This window comes from Ochotona curzoniae, unplaced genomic scaffold (assembly GCF_017591425.1).
Source record: "Ochotona curzoniae isolate NIBS_2020 unplaced genomic scaffold, NIBS_Ocur_1.0 contig_883, whole genome shotgun sequence".
In the NCBI taxonomy this organism is placed as follows: domain Eukaryota; kingdom Metazoa; phylum Chordata; class Mammalia; order Lagomorpha; family Ochotonidae; genus Ochotona; species Ochotona curzoniae.
This window is the reverse complement of record NW_024466599.1, coordinates 70000808-70013554: the sequence shown is the minus strand read 5'-3', so window position 1 is coordinate 70013554 and position 12747 is coordinate 70000808. Positions and strand designations below refer to the sequence as shown.

Sequence of the window (12747 nt, the reverse complement as noted above, 5' to 3'; positions counted from 1 at the left end):
TAGTTCAAGTTGCAACAGAATTCTTTAAACACCGTTCTAGCCTCAAAAAAAAAAATGCAGACAAGTATACCATAAATATCTCAGCCACTGATACAAGAGAAAATATGCTATACAAACAAAATTAGAAGGATCAAATAAAATTGGAAATCAACATCAAATGGCAAGCAAGTAATTTAACATAGGGGTTAACAATAGTCAGCAAGGGCTGAGTCTTGGCTCTGCAAGCTAACCTGCCTGCAACCATCAGCATCCCATATGGGTGCCAGTTTGTCCCAGCCACTTCCCATCCAACCCACTGCTTGCAGCTAGGAAAAGCAGCGGAAGATGGCCAAAGACCTAGGGACCCTGCACCCAAGGGGAGACCTGGAAGAAGATCTTGCGACCTGACTTCAGATAGGCTCAGCTCTGACCATTGTGGCCATTTGGGGAGTGAACCAACAAACGGAAAATCTTTCCTTCTGTCTCTTCTTCTCTCTGTAAGTCTGCGTTTCCAATAAAAAAATAAAAATCTTTAAAAAAAAACAACTATTTTATGTTATTTCCAAAACTTAAAAGCCTCACGTTGCTAACTGTCCATTTCTTGTCCAGCTCGCCTGGCCGGAATGTCCAGCTTAGGAAAGCTTGGAAGACGAGGGGAGGCAGAATGACAGCAAAATCTTCCTATAAAGAGAATTAAGAACAAACATCTCCTTTTGCCTAAATTAAAATCTTAACCCTAAAACAGAACTCGCTCCTTCCAGATCTTCTTCCCTGTGCAGTCAGGTTCCTATTATAAATATTCAAAATACCCCTGAAGGCAGACTACTGAAACAAGGGGAAAAAACAAACTCAAAAAGCCTGGGGCCGACCTTCTCCTCACCTGCAACAGGTGCTGTGGGACACCAGAGTCAAACAGAGCATGTGCGAGACCTCAGGTACTCACCCGTAACATATACATACAAACACACACACACTTTTAAAAGACTAAAAAAGCAACACTACCAAGCCAAACGATTACCAACAAACTCCGGCATTTACAATTTCAACTTTACACCATCCATGGCAATCTGGTCAACACATTCAATTTTACGTACACACACACACACACAAAACAACTTTCTGCTCTCTTGTTGGTTTCTTTTCCTTCATGAGTATCGGGAACATACGACTGGGTGTAGTACAAACATTTTTAAATCTAAATCAGACTAATAATCAATTAATAACCCGGAAAATATTTACGAAATCAAGGTTAGCATTTTCAGAGTCTAATGATGAGCCTTTGGTTCTGCTTTCTCTTTCATGGGTTCATCCTTCAGGTCCACCTGACAGGTTTACAAATCAGCAGCTACATCTGCTCTGAAATACCCAGCAGGTGTAATCAATACAACCTGTGATGCACGCTAACAACGGCACAGCTCACCACCTCTTATTACTTTCATTCTCTTACGTTTTGTGAACAGCTAAGATTCTTCTAGGGATTAAAAAGTTTTCAACGCAACAACAACACAAACCTATCAAAGTACAGAAATGTGTGTTCCGGTAAACCCCTCAGAATCGCTTCGTCCGATTTGACTGAATGTTCTTTCCTCCAAACCAAAGAGCTTCCTCCAACACATCTAAAATCCTTGCTACCAGGGTCGGCAATAGGTGAGAAACAAACAAAAATAAATAAACAAATAACCCAGGACTCGAACAGAATGAGAAACTTTTAACTTCAAAACCTCTTACTTGTGTTGGACTGAGAATGATGAACGAGCTTAAAGTCGGGTTGTGTTTTGAATTTCCCGTAGTCTCCCGTGGTATTTATACCGAGTTTGGTACAAAGGTGAAAAGTAACAGATGTTGTTCACGCTCAGGAAGTCAGCTCCTCCCGTGGAGAGGGAAGAGGACTCCGTCGAACGTCACAGACACGCAGGTTCCAAAACCTCCAGCTCAAGAACTCACACTCACCCTTAACAACGCGACTGCTCCCCAACCCCCCCCACACACACTCCCCAAAAAGCCCCTTTCCAGTGCTTACAAAGGAAGGGTTCACCTCCTCCTCCTCTGTGCTTCGAGGAGGTACTAGAATCAAGAAGTGACCCCAAGACAGGCCGGAAGGGGGGACCCGGAGAAGCCCCGAGTGTCGCCCAGCGCTCCTGCAAGGCACCCAAGGCGCTCAGGTGAGGGGGGCGTGCGCGCAGGTGCTCGCCCGGGAGCCCCCGGCTCCCCTCCACGGCCCCGGGGCGCCGCCGGGTCCACGCACCGCAACACGGGGCCAGCACGGCCGGAGGGACCCGCCCGGCCCCGCCAGCGCGCCCCGGCGGAGGCTGCGAGGACGGCGTGCAGGTCCGCGCCGCCCTTCCAAGGGCCCGGGAGCTTCCCCCGCCCCCACGAGGCTCCTCACGAGCCTCGAACCCGCGGCCGAGCCACCGGGGACCGGCGCCGGACGGCCGAGCGAGCCAGCGGCTTACCTGTCGTCGTTCTTGTTTTTCTGTTTCTTCCCCATGGTTGGTCAGCCCCTGAGACCCGACCTCGCTCCCACGCCCACGGTCCCCCCGTCCGACTCGGCGCCGCGCCCGGCTCCCAGCGGCCACCCCTCGCTGCCGGCGGCTCTCCACGGACCCGCGCGCTGGGGACACGGCACATATGGTGTGAGCTCTCAGCGCGCAGGCGCATCGCCCCGCCGCCTCAGCGTGGGGACGCACGGCGCGGCTCATCGAGAGCTGCGTGCGCGGCGGCTAGAGTGTCCGCAGCTCGCCCGGCCGCTGCGGCGCGAGCGCCCCCTGCCGGCGCAAGGCCGCCTCGCACCGACGCCCCGCGCGCCCTCCGCCAGCTTCTAGAACCCCGGAGCGTGCGGCAACAATGGAGGTGTCAGTTACCCCACAACACGTAGTCCTGACCAAGCCAAGACTGCTGGCCGGGATGTGGGCGAGGCCTGGCCTTGAGCGTCCTTTCTGGCTTGGTATTCTGGAGCCACACGAAGTTCAAATAAAGAACCTCGTGAGGTTCCAGGACAAAATGGAGAGTTTTAGTGTCTCAACGAGCACCCGTACGCGGGACTACGAAGTTAGAGCAAAGCGCGACGTGAAATGAGCCTTAGAAACCGACTCGAGTGTCAACACAGGAGGAAAGGAATCTAGATCCTAGATTTCTGATGTTTAACATGCCGAGGAATGGAGAGGCCGAGCAACCCCATCCCGTTCACTGAGAAACTACAAGTCCCGGCGTGCTTTGCTCCCTTTCCCGCCGGGCCGACTACCCCGAGAAGTTGAGAATCAAAAACCTCAGGATTCCTACAAGTCAGCAACAGGGGAAAAAAAAAAAAAGAGGGAGGGAGACCAGCACGCCTGCGCAGAGGCGTGTCTCATCTCGCGAGAGGATCTCAGGCCAGGAGGACGCGGAAGTGACGTTCGTCAGCACGGCGAGGCTGCGACCCCCGGGCAGGGCTGCTGTGTAGACGCCGGACCGTGGCGTGTCGGGATCGGCTCCGGTGAGGCGGGCGGCGTTGTGCGGGACGCCGCGGGGCAGGGCGCGAGGGGCGCTGGGAGAGGGTGCGGGGAGTTCGCGAAGCGGCGGCTTTCGGTGGGAGCAGTGGCAGGGGGGCGTCCGGGCGTGGGCTGGAGGAGAAGCCGCCGGTGAGCCGCCCGCGCCCATTGCAGCCCACCCGGGGTCGCGGGCCGTGGTGGGCGGCCGGCCGTGTCCTGAGCGCCGCCGGCTCGGCGGAGGGCCGCAGGCCGCCTCTCCCATTTTCAGCATTTTCTGGAGGGCCTGGGTCGGCCGATCCGAGTGTCAGTTCTTAATCTGCTCAGTTCTGGGACTTCAGTTAGATTCACTAGCGCTTATCTAAAGTGCCTGGAACCAGAAACACATTGGATTTGGGTGTTTTGTTTTGCTTTTCAGTATTTAGTTAGCTGGGGCCCAAGTCAAAATACACAGTTCACTTGTTTGAGGTATAACTCAGACACCTAGCCTAAAGGTATTTCACACGATCTTTTCAGTGGCACAGCTGGCACAGCGGCATACATGCCCTCGTGGGGCACCCACAGGCTTTGCAGAGAAAAGACAGATAGAGATCCTCCATCCACTGGTTCACTCCCTAGATGGCCACAACGCCCAAGTTGAGCAAATTCAGGAGTCAGGAGCTTCCTCTGGGTCACCACCCACTTGGGTGCAGGGTGCCAGGGCTTTGGGCCGTCCTTGACTGCTTTCCCAGGCCACAAGCAGGGAGCTGGATGGGAGGTGCTGCAACCGGGATTAGAACCAGCACCCATATGGGATGCCAGTGCTTGGAAATGGAGGCTTATCCGATTAAGCCAGCACACCAGCTCCTGGAATTCAGAGTATTTCCGATTTGGGGCAGGAGATGCTTGGCCTGTTTGTACATGGGAACTACGAGCCGCAGCACCCTCCTGCAGCATGGACACAGATGGTGGTGTTTGGGGGTGGCAGCAATGTTTTAAAAATATTTGGAGCGTTTATTTTACATATAAATCCAGAACTCTGGGTTTAAACAAATTGAATCCAAGATTTGTGCAGCCTCGCAGGTTTTGTTAGCTATAGGAGAAGAGGAACAGACAGTAAGTAATGCTGCTCTCCGATATCCTTTACATAAATTCTAACAGGACTCCTTGAGTGTTATCGTATTTTTAAAATTATTGTTCATAACCACTTGTTTTGCTTTTCTTTGCATTTGGTAAAGAATCCTGATTGTCAGTTCAATCCACCAGTTATAACTTTGCCACTGGCTGCGCTGCGGTCCGATTATGTTCATAAAGGCTTGTGTTCAGTATAGTGGAATACAAACTAAGCCGGGAGCAGCTGAAATTGGCTGTCAGCCTGGTGCCAGGCGCCCAGGTGTTGGCACAGGGCTCTGTAAGTGCTGTGCTCTAGATGGGAGAGAGAGAGCACTTCGCTTACTGTCGGCTCTCTCCTTCCTTCCCTGGGTGACGCCTCTTGGCAGCACGAAGCTCAGCTGTCTGCTTGGGAAGAATGGAAGCGGACACTTCTGTGGACATGTTTTCCAAAGTCCTGGAGAACCAGTTGCTTCAGAGTACCAAACTGGTAGAAGAACATCTGGATGCCGAGATTCAGAAGCTGGATCAGATGGACGAGGATGAACTGGAGCGGCTCAAGGAGAAGAGACTCGAGGCGCTGAGGAAAGCTCAGCAGCAGAAACAAGTAACCACTCTGCCTGCTTTCTGAAATTGCTGAAATTGCTCCAAACAACCTACATCCCCGCGCGCTGTAGTGTGTTATGGGCCTCATTTGTAGGGTTCTGTCTGTTTTTCTAATTTAAAGTACCTAGCACTGTTAAAAGTTGCCCTAGAAAGGAAAAAAGTTTGAAAGACACATTTAAAATGAGCCTAATCAGTCTCTGTCCTTAGACAAAAGAGCTGAATGAACAAGGTCATTTTTGAGTTTGAGTTTGTTTAGTTGACATAGTGAACATCAAGAAAGCTAAGGAGTTGCAATAAAAATAAATAAATCATAAAAAAGATTGGGCCTGGGGCAATAGCGTAATGGTTAAAAGTCCTTGCCTTGCACGCTCTGGGATCCCATATGGTCGCCAGTTCTAATCCCAGCGGCCCTGCTTCCCATCCAGCTCCCTGCTTGTGGCCTGAAAAAGCAGTCGAGCATGGCCCAAAGTTTTGGGACCCTGTATCCACGTGGGAGACCTGGAGGAAGTTCCTGGCTCCTGGCTTCAGATTGGCGCAGCACCAGCCATTGCGCTCACTTGGGGAGTGAATCATCGAAGGAAGATCTTCCTCTCTGTCTCTCCTCTCTCTATATCCGCCTAAGTCAGATTTACTGAGAGAAGGAGACAGAGAAAGATCTTCTGTCTGCTGGTTCACTTCCTAGATGGCCGCAACAGCCAGAACTGAGCTGATCCGAAGCTAAGAGCCCAGAAACTCTTCAGGATCTCCCACGTGGGTGCAGAGTCCCAAGGCTTTGGGCCATGCTTGACTGCTTTTTCAGGCCACAAGCAGGGAGCTGGATAGGAAGTGTAGTTTCTGGGAAACAAACTGCTGCTGATAAAGGATCCCAGTGCATACACAGCAAGGACTTTAGCCACTAGGCTACTGTGCAAGGCCCTAGAATCCATTTTATGTTGAAGAGAGTATTTCAGGCATTAACATTGTAATGCATAACTGTGACATATCAGGTGCGTGCTTGATCACAAGGGAAGGTGGCCACGTTGCCCTAGCCTTGCGGCTCTTCCGGTTGCATAGTAGTAACTAAATAAGGGAATCGTTACAACCAGGATGGTTTTTATAGGAAGACAATCTACCTAATAGGCAGTAAGCACCATGTGTTAAATAATTCGTAGTCTGAATACTTATAAAAACCAACTGAGCCAGATCTTTTCTTAATTTGTAAATCAGTTTAAAGTATCAGGGTAACTAAGGTACCCTTTTTTAGAACTCATTGCATTTTAATAGATTTTCTCTATGTTTGAAAGACACAGCAGTAGAGGGGGAGAGATGTTGCTTGCTTTTTAAGATTTTTTTTTATTTGAAAGGTACAGTTATAGAAAGCAGGAGAGACAGAAGAGTTCTGTCCACAGACTGAAGCCAAAGCCAGCAGTTCTGTCCAGGAGGCCTCCCACGTGAGTCATGGGGGCCCAAGCGTTTAGACCCTCTTCCACTGCTTTACCAGATGTATTAGCAGGGGGCTGGATTGAAAGTGGAGCAGTCAGGACTCAAGCTCGCACTCAGGTGGGATGCTGGGCGTTGCAGGTCCCAGCTAACGTGCTGCACCACAATGCTGACCTCCTATTTCTTTATTTTCTGTGTGAGTAAAGAGACCTTGGTGGTCTGTATTGGTACTTTGAAAGAGCAGTGCTGATTGTGTGGCAGTTTTAGCTTTACAGACCCTGAAGTGTTGGGGAAATCTGAATAGCATAGTAGATACTCAGCATTCTTGCTGGTCTGTGGATTCCTCTGCCAGCCCTTCCATGGCAGCCAAAGCTGTGGCACTAAGAAGGGAAAGAAGGGCATAAGATGAAAAATAGAGCTCAGTGGAAGCTTGGATGTTGGCTCTTGAGAGCCAGGTGAGACCCAGCTGCCAGGACTCAGGTAGGCCCACTGCTGGATTCTGTGGGGCACGCACTGTGTGGAGGTGCCGTGCCAGGAGCTCGGGCAACAGGCATTGAGCACTAGGGAAGGGGAGGCGTTTTGCACCTTCCCTTAAAAGCATCCAGTTTCACGTATTCAGGTTAAACACATGAGAATAAATAATGAAAGACAGAACAGCACTTAGGAAAGCAAATGCTTTCTGTGACTGACACCGTGGCTTAGTACGTTAAGCCTCAGCCTACTGTGCCAGCATTCGTATATGTGCGCTGGTTTAAGTCCCGGCTGTCACACCTCTGATCCAGCTACTGTTAACATGCCTAGGAAAACCAAGGAAGATGGACCACGTTCTTGGATCCTCAAATCCACATGGGAGAGCTGGAAGAAGTTATGGCTTCAGACTGGGCCTCTCTGGGTGTCTGGGGAATGAACTGGTAGATGAAAGATCTGTCTCATTCTTTTTGCAATTGTGCCTTTCAAATAAAAATTTAAGCCACGCTGATGAAACGGCAGCTGGCGTGAAGGAACTATATTTGAGAAGTCCAAGTGTTCATAGAGACTTCACACAGGGAGACAGTGCCAGAGCCTCCCATGAAAGTGACCTTGTCAGCTGATACAAAATTAATACTAAAACTGTGGACCCAGTCTGGGCCGTGTTAGGTGAAGTCTAGAAGCATTCCTGGCCTTCCCTAGTTGGGCCATTTCTGGAGGGTTGGATTCAGACACCTGTCCCATTTCAGAAGGTTCTGGGCAGATTAAAGTATGTTCAGAGGAGGACATCTGGGAATAGTAAGGTCTGAGGTCTGCTCATATCAGGAAAAGTTTCAAAGAACTGGAAGCATTTGTTTGTGGAGAAGGGAAAATATAGGTGAGATATATTTGAAGCACTGCCATTGAAAGAGGTACAACTTCTCTAAGGCCAAGCTAAGATCCACAGACCCAAGTTAAGAGATGTGATGTGGTTTATGAGGTGGTGTGCATACAGATGCACACGTGCCAGGCACTGTTTGAAGTATTTTCACAATGATGCCTGATTTTCATTTTCACAGCACAAGGAGACAGTTATTACAGATGAGGATACTGAAGCCGATCCAGCTGTCGGATAGGATGATCCCATACATGATGGAGCGTGTGTGCAAACATGCCTTCTGCGTGTAGGCCAGTGCTCTTGGTCACTAGGCCCAGCTTCCGGGCAAGGTGTCAGGAAGGGTTCTAGAAGCTCCAAGGTCTGTCAGACTTGGCTGATAAGGGCTCACTGTTTTAACATGAAATGTTCCTGGTTGTGGGCACTTGCTGGGCCCACTGGTGCCCAGCCTGGAAGAACACCTGCCTCTGTAGCCAGCAGAAGTGGGCCGGACCGTCAGACGTCCGTACTGTCCTCCATGGACTGCTTTCTCCCCTGGCATAACTCACAGATGCTTTGTTGTAACATCAGGTTTTCAGTGACGAGTACAAAAAGGTTAAGTGGATATGTACCTCCTGCATTTTTGTTTGGGAAGTTCTGAGGAAACATGTTGTCACTTACCAGGCAGGTGATGGTGTGCCCTCTGGGCAGTGCTGTGCCGTCAGCCGGTGCCCAGAGGCTGGCTTTGCAGGGCCACCAGAGCTGTAGGAAGGTACACTGTTCAAGGGATTCACTTTTCCTTAAAATCAGATGAACTGCATTAGGAATTAACTGGCAGCTTGGGCACCTAGGATGCCACGTGGTACTGAACATGAGTAATGCTTCGCTTCTCTCCAAATTAGGAATGGCTTTCTAAAGGACACGGGGAATACAGAGAAATTCCTAGTGAGAGAGATTTTTTTCAAGAAGTCAAGGAGAGTAAAAATGTGGTTTGCCATTTCTACAGAGATTCTACATTCAGGTAAGTATATTTCCATCTGAGACTTTAAGGATTTATTTTCATTGTAAAGTCAGATATACACAGAGAGGAAGATCTTCAATCCAATGATTCACCCCCCAAGCAGCCACAACAGCCAGAACTGAGCTGATCCGAAGCTAGGAGCCAGGAGCCTCTTCTGGGTCTCCCATGTGGGTGCAGGGTCCCAAGGCTTTGGACAGTCCTTGACTGCTTTCCCAGGCCACAAGCAGGGAGCTGGATGGGAAGTGGAGCTGCCGGGACACGAACCAGTGCTTAAATGGGATCCCGGGGCATGCAAAGCAAGGACGTTAGCCACTAGACTACCATGCCAGGCCCTAGCTTCTGGTTCTTAAAAGTATTATTAGGACAAATACAACTTTATTATGAGAGAGAAAAACAGTTTAGCACCCTGTAATCTCTGAGCTGGAATGGGGTTCTGACACCACGTTAAGGTGACTGCCAGACTGTAAGCTTAAAAATTGTAGAGATGTGCCTAAGTGATGTTCAATTTGTGACTTACAGGTGTAAAATACTCGACAGACATCTGGTGATACTGTCCAAGAAACATCTTGAGACAAAGTTTCTGAAGCTGAATGTGGAGAAAGCACCTTTCCTTTGTGAGAGACTGCGCATCAAAGTCATTCCCACACTGGCACTGGTGAAGGACGGGAAGACGAAAGATTATGTTGTCGGATTTACGGACCTAGGGAATTCAGATGACTTCACCACAGAGACTTTGGAGTGGAGGCTCGGATGCGCCGATATTATTAACTACAGGTAACTTTCAGCAGCATGACAAATTTAATTCCTGTCTAGTTGGCATTTTCCAAGAAGTTTCTTTTGTGGAATTTTTTTTTTCTTTCAGTGACAGAGGATAAACAGAATCAGACTGACAGTGGTGTTCTTACACCGCAGCAGGCTAGCTGTAACACAGAGCAGTATTGTCTGTCATTCTCCCAGTAAAGGGAGCTTCTGGCTCGCTGCACCCAGAGCTGATAAAAGCACAATTCTCTTGCTTTTTGACCAAAAGTTCTGTTGACACAACCTTGAAATTCTAACCGATTAAGAGCAGGTGGAGTGTCGGGAGACATAAAGTTAGAGGTAAAGCTGTTCACCCTCATCACTCACCTCCTCCCTGACACTTGTGCTGTTTTCTAAGTGTGATAGAGAGGAGGAAAAAAGATTGCTTAACAGTTTGGTTTATCATCTGCATTAAACCATGAAAGATAAATGCTTTTCAACTTTCTTTTATTTTTAGTGGAAACTTAATGGAGCCACCGTTTCAGAACCAAAAGAAATTCGGAACAAACTTCACAAAGGTGGAAAAGAAAACTATCCGAGGTGGAAAGAAATACGATTCGGACTCTGAGGATGACTAGGGCTCAGTAGTCTTTGTAAATTGTTGCTTTGTTTCTACATACTTTTTAAATGTGTTTTTAAACTTCTGTTGCTTTTGACCCGTTGATCACAGTTCTCACATTCTGGGGTTCTGTCTACTCCACCCCGTACCAGGGCGCCTGCACCATATTCTTGGCCTGCATTTTCAGCTGAGGGAAACAGCTGAGTACTTAAATTAACCAGGAAGGATCTGAATCCTCTATTTTTGAGACAGATTTTGTCACGTTTCTTGCATCTTTATACCATTCATAATTGTGTTTCTGATCTACTGAGACCTAGAAAACTTGGTGAACTATTTCAGGACTGATTCTTACCACTATTTTCTTTATACAACAGGCCATGTAACATTTACTGGTGTGTAACACTGCACTTGTAAATGAGCTAGGACACTCTTCACTTCTGGAATATATTTAAGTAGCATTTAAAGAACTGCTTATTTATTCTAAATGCTGCAGGTTGATGCTGAATCAACTGATAGCAGCAGAAAACTATTTCAGGTTGTGAACATACTGCCTTATTTAAAGGGTCCCGATTGCCTGTATTACAAGACGTGCCCTAAAGTAAGCAGGGAGCACTTGAATGGCATCTGAGGTAACCCCCCTGGCTCTCCTCAATAAAACCACCACAGCTGAGTTAAAACAAAAAAGTTTTAAAAAATGTTTGTATCTGTAAGTTGTCAAAAGAACAAACTGCCAACATTTATTCAAGAAAAATAGAAAATTTACTAAATCTGGTTTTTTTGCAGTTGACTGTAGCCTTTGCGCCATGATCCCCTTCCCTAACCTGCAGCACGCAGTCTGAGCCTACATCTCCCTTTGGATTAGTGTTATTTCTCTAAGCTTCATGTTAGAACAATCTTTTCCAAGCAAAACAGCTAAGGGGTCTGAAGCTGCTGCTGCTTCTACCTGGTCCCCGCTTACAGCTCAAACTGTAACTCGGGAATAGCTCCTCAAGAATATCGGGTTCCAGATGTTCTTGCGCCAGCTTGCCGATGGGGTAGAGGTTCCGTACAAGGTGAGGCAAGTAAAAGATCAGAGACTGCCATCCACTGCCCCATTTGCAGCTTCTGGATATCAATTCTGTAAAGTCGTTCTGCTATTTGTGTCCTCAGCTCTTGTGAACAGCACAACAGGCCATAAAAAGAGCTCTACAGCATTCACCCGACTTTATTTAGATCAGAGTAATAGAGAAGTTTGAATATACAGATGCTGCCAGTTGGGTCTTTGCAGTGGGGATGGAGCAGTTGCAGCTAAGAGATTAGGAACAAGCAATAGCATCAAGAAAATACCAATAGAAAGTCCAACAAAGAGCAAAAGCGGCAGAGCCCTAGGATTAGAGCAGGCCTCAACAAGGCCCTGAATTTAATTGAGGCAAATTATTTGTCAACACTCCAAAACACTGCCATAAGCTTTCTAGAGGTTCAGTATCAAAGGTCAATGGTAATAGCAGGATAGAGGCAAGCCAGCTCGGACCTTTCCAGGAGGAGGGAGGGAGACGGCAAAGCAGAACTGTATCCAAAATGAGAAACAAAAAGCACAGAACACATACTGTCCTCGGCCTTGAAGGGAGAGGTCAGAATGAGCGTGTACACCAGACCTTCAAGTTGGAGCAGCAGCGGCTGACATTTCAGGACTAAAGGACTTCACCAAAACAGTGGTGACGTTACTGAACAAGCCCAGCTTGGGAAGAAGACCTGAATTTCTACAGCTGCTGTAATGCATAATCTAAATTACCCAGTTTTCAACACACAATTCAGACAAAAAGAAACAGGAAACCTCTGGCTACATAAGTGTTAAGAGGCAGTGGCCACATGTGGGAAACACACTGCCAAGTGCTGTTATCATTAACATACTGTAAGGGAAATTATTCATGCTGGGTGTGAAAGAAGGTATGAGACAGTGTTCCGTAACATAGAATATATCAGAAATTAAGTAATTACTGAGAGCCAGCGTCATGGCGTATTGAATTAAGCCTCTGCCTGGAGCATGGGCATCCTGTGTGGCATCAGTTCAAGTCCCAGCCATCCCAGGTGATCCAGCTCCCTGCTAATGTGCCTGGGAAAGCAGTGGAAGATGTCCCAAGTCCTGGGGCCCCTTCTTCCATATGGAAGTCCTAGAAGAAGCTCCAGGCTCCTGGCTTCAGACTGGTTCAGCTCCAACCATTGCAGGCATTTGGGGAATGAACCAGTAGATAGAAGATCTGTCTATTCATCTCTTGATAAATCTGCCTTTCAAATTAAAAACATCTTTTAAAAGAATAATTACTGTAAAACAAGAGGAAATTCTGGAATTCGAAGACAAACTGCAATGACAACTTGATGAAGTAGCTCAAAAATAAATTTCAGCCTATAGTAAAAAGATTTGCAAATGTAAGTTAATCAATAGTACAGATAATACAATCCAAAGGATAGGATGAAAAAATACTGATTTTAAGTATGAAGTACAATTCTGTGG

The 12747-nt window shown here is 47.9% G+C and overlaps 2 protein-coding genes across 3 annotated transcripts in view; one reads left to right on the top strand and one right to left on the bottom strand.

Annotated features, from left to right (window-relative positions):
• The window catches only part of EIF5B (eukaryotic translation initiation factor 5B), a 63173-nt gene extending 60615 nt beyond the window's left edge, over positions 1 to 2558 (bottom strand). Inside the window, exon 1 of one of the 2 annotated variants that reach the window (XM_040993803.1) lies at positions 2433 to 2558. In XM_040993803.1, coding sequence (XP_040849737.1) covers positions 2433 to 2467 — 35 coding nt within the window. In that variant the 5' untranslated portion in view covers positions 2468 to 2558. Of the gene's footprint in view, positions 1 to 1707; positions 1953 to 2432 lie in introns of those variants that run through there. The other variant, XM_040993805.1, reaches the window with a different exon arrangement.
• A 796-nt stretch (positions 2559 to 3354) lies between these two features.
• On the top strand, positions 3355 to 10924 carry TXNDC9 (thioredoxin domain containing 9). Its single transcript, XM_040993796.1, has 5 exons — positions 3355 to 3451; positions 4922 to 5139; positions 8781 to 8899; positions 9419 to 9673; positions 10155 to 10924. The coding sequence occupies exons 2-5, from the start codon at positions 4951 to 4953 to the stop codon at positions 10273 to 10275; spliced, it is 684 nt and encodes a 227-aa protein (XP_040849730.1). The 5' UTR covers positions 3355 to 3451; positions 4922 to 4950; the 3' UTR covers positions 10276 to 10924.
• Positions 10925 to 12747: the final 1823 nt, after the last annotated feature.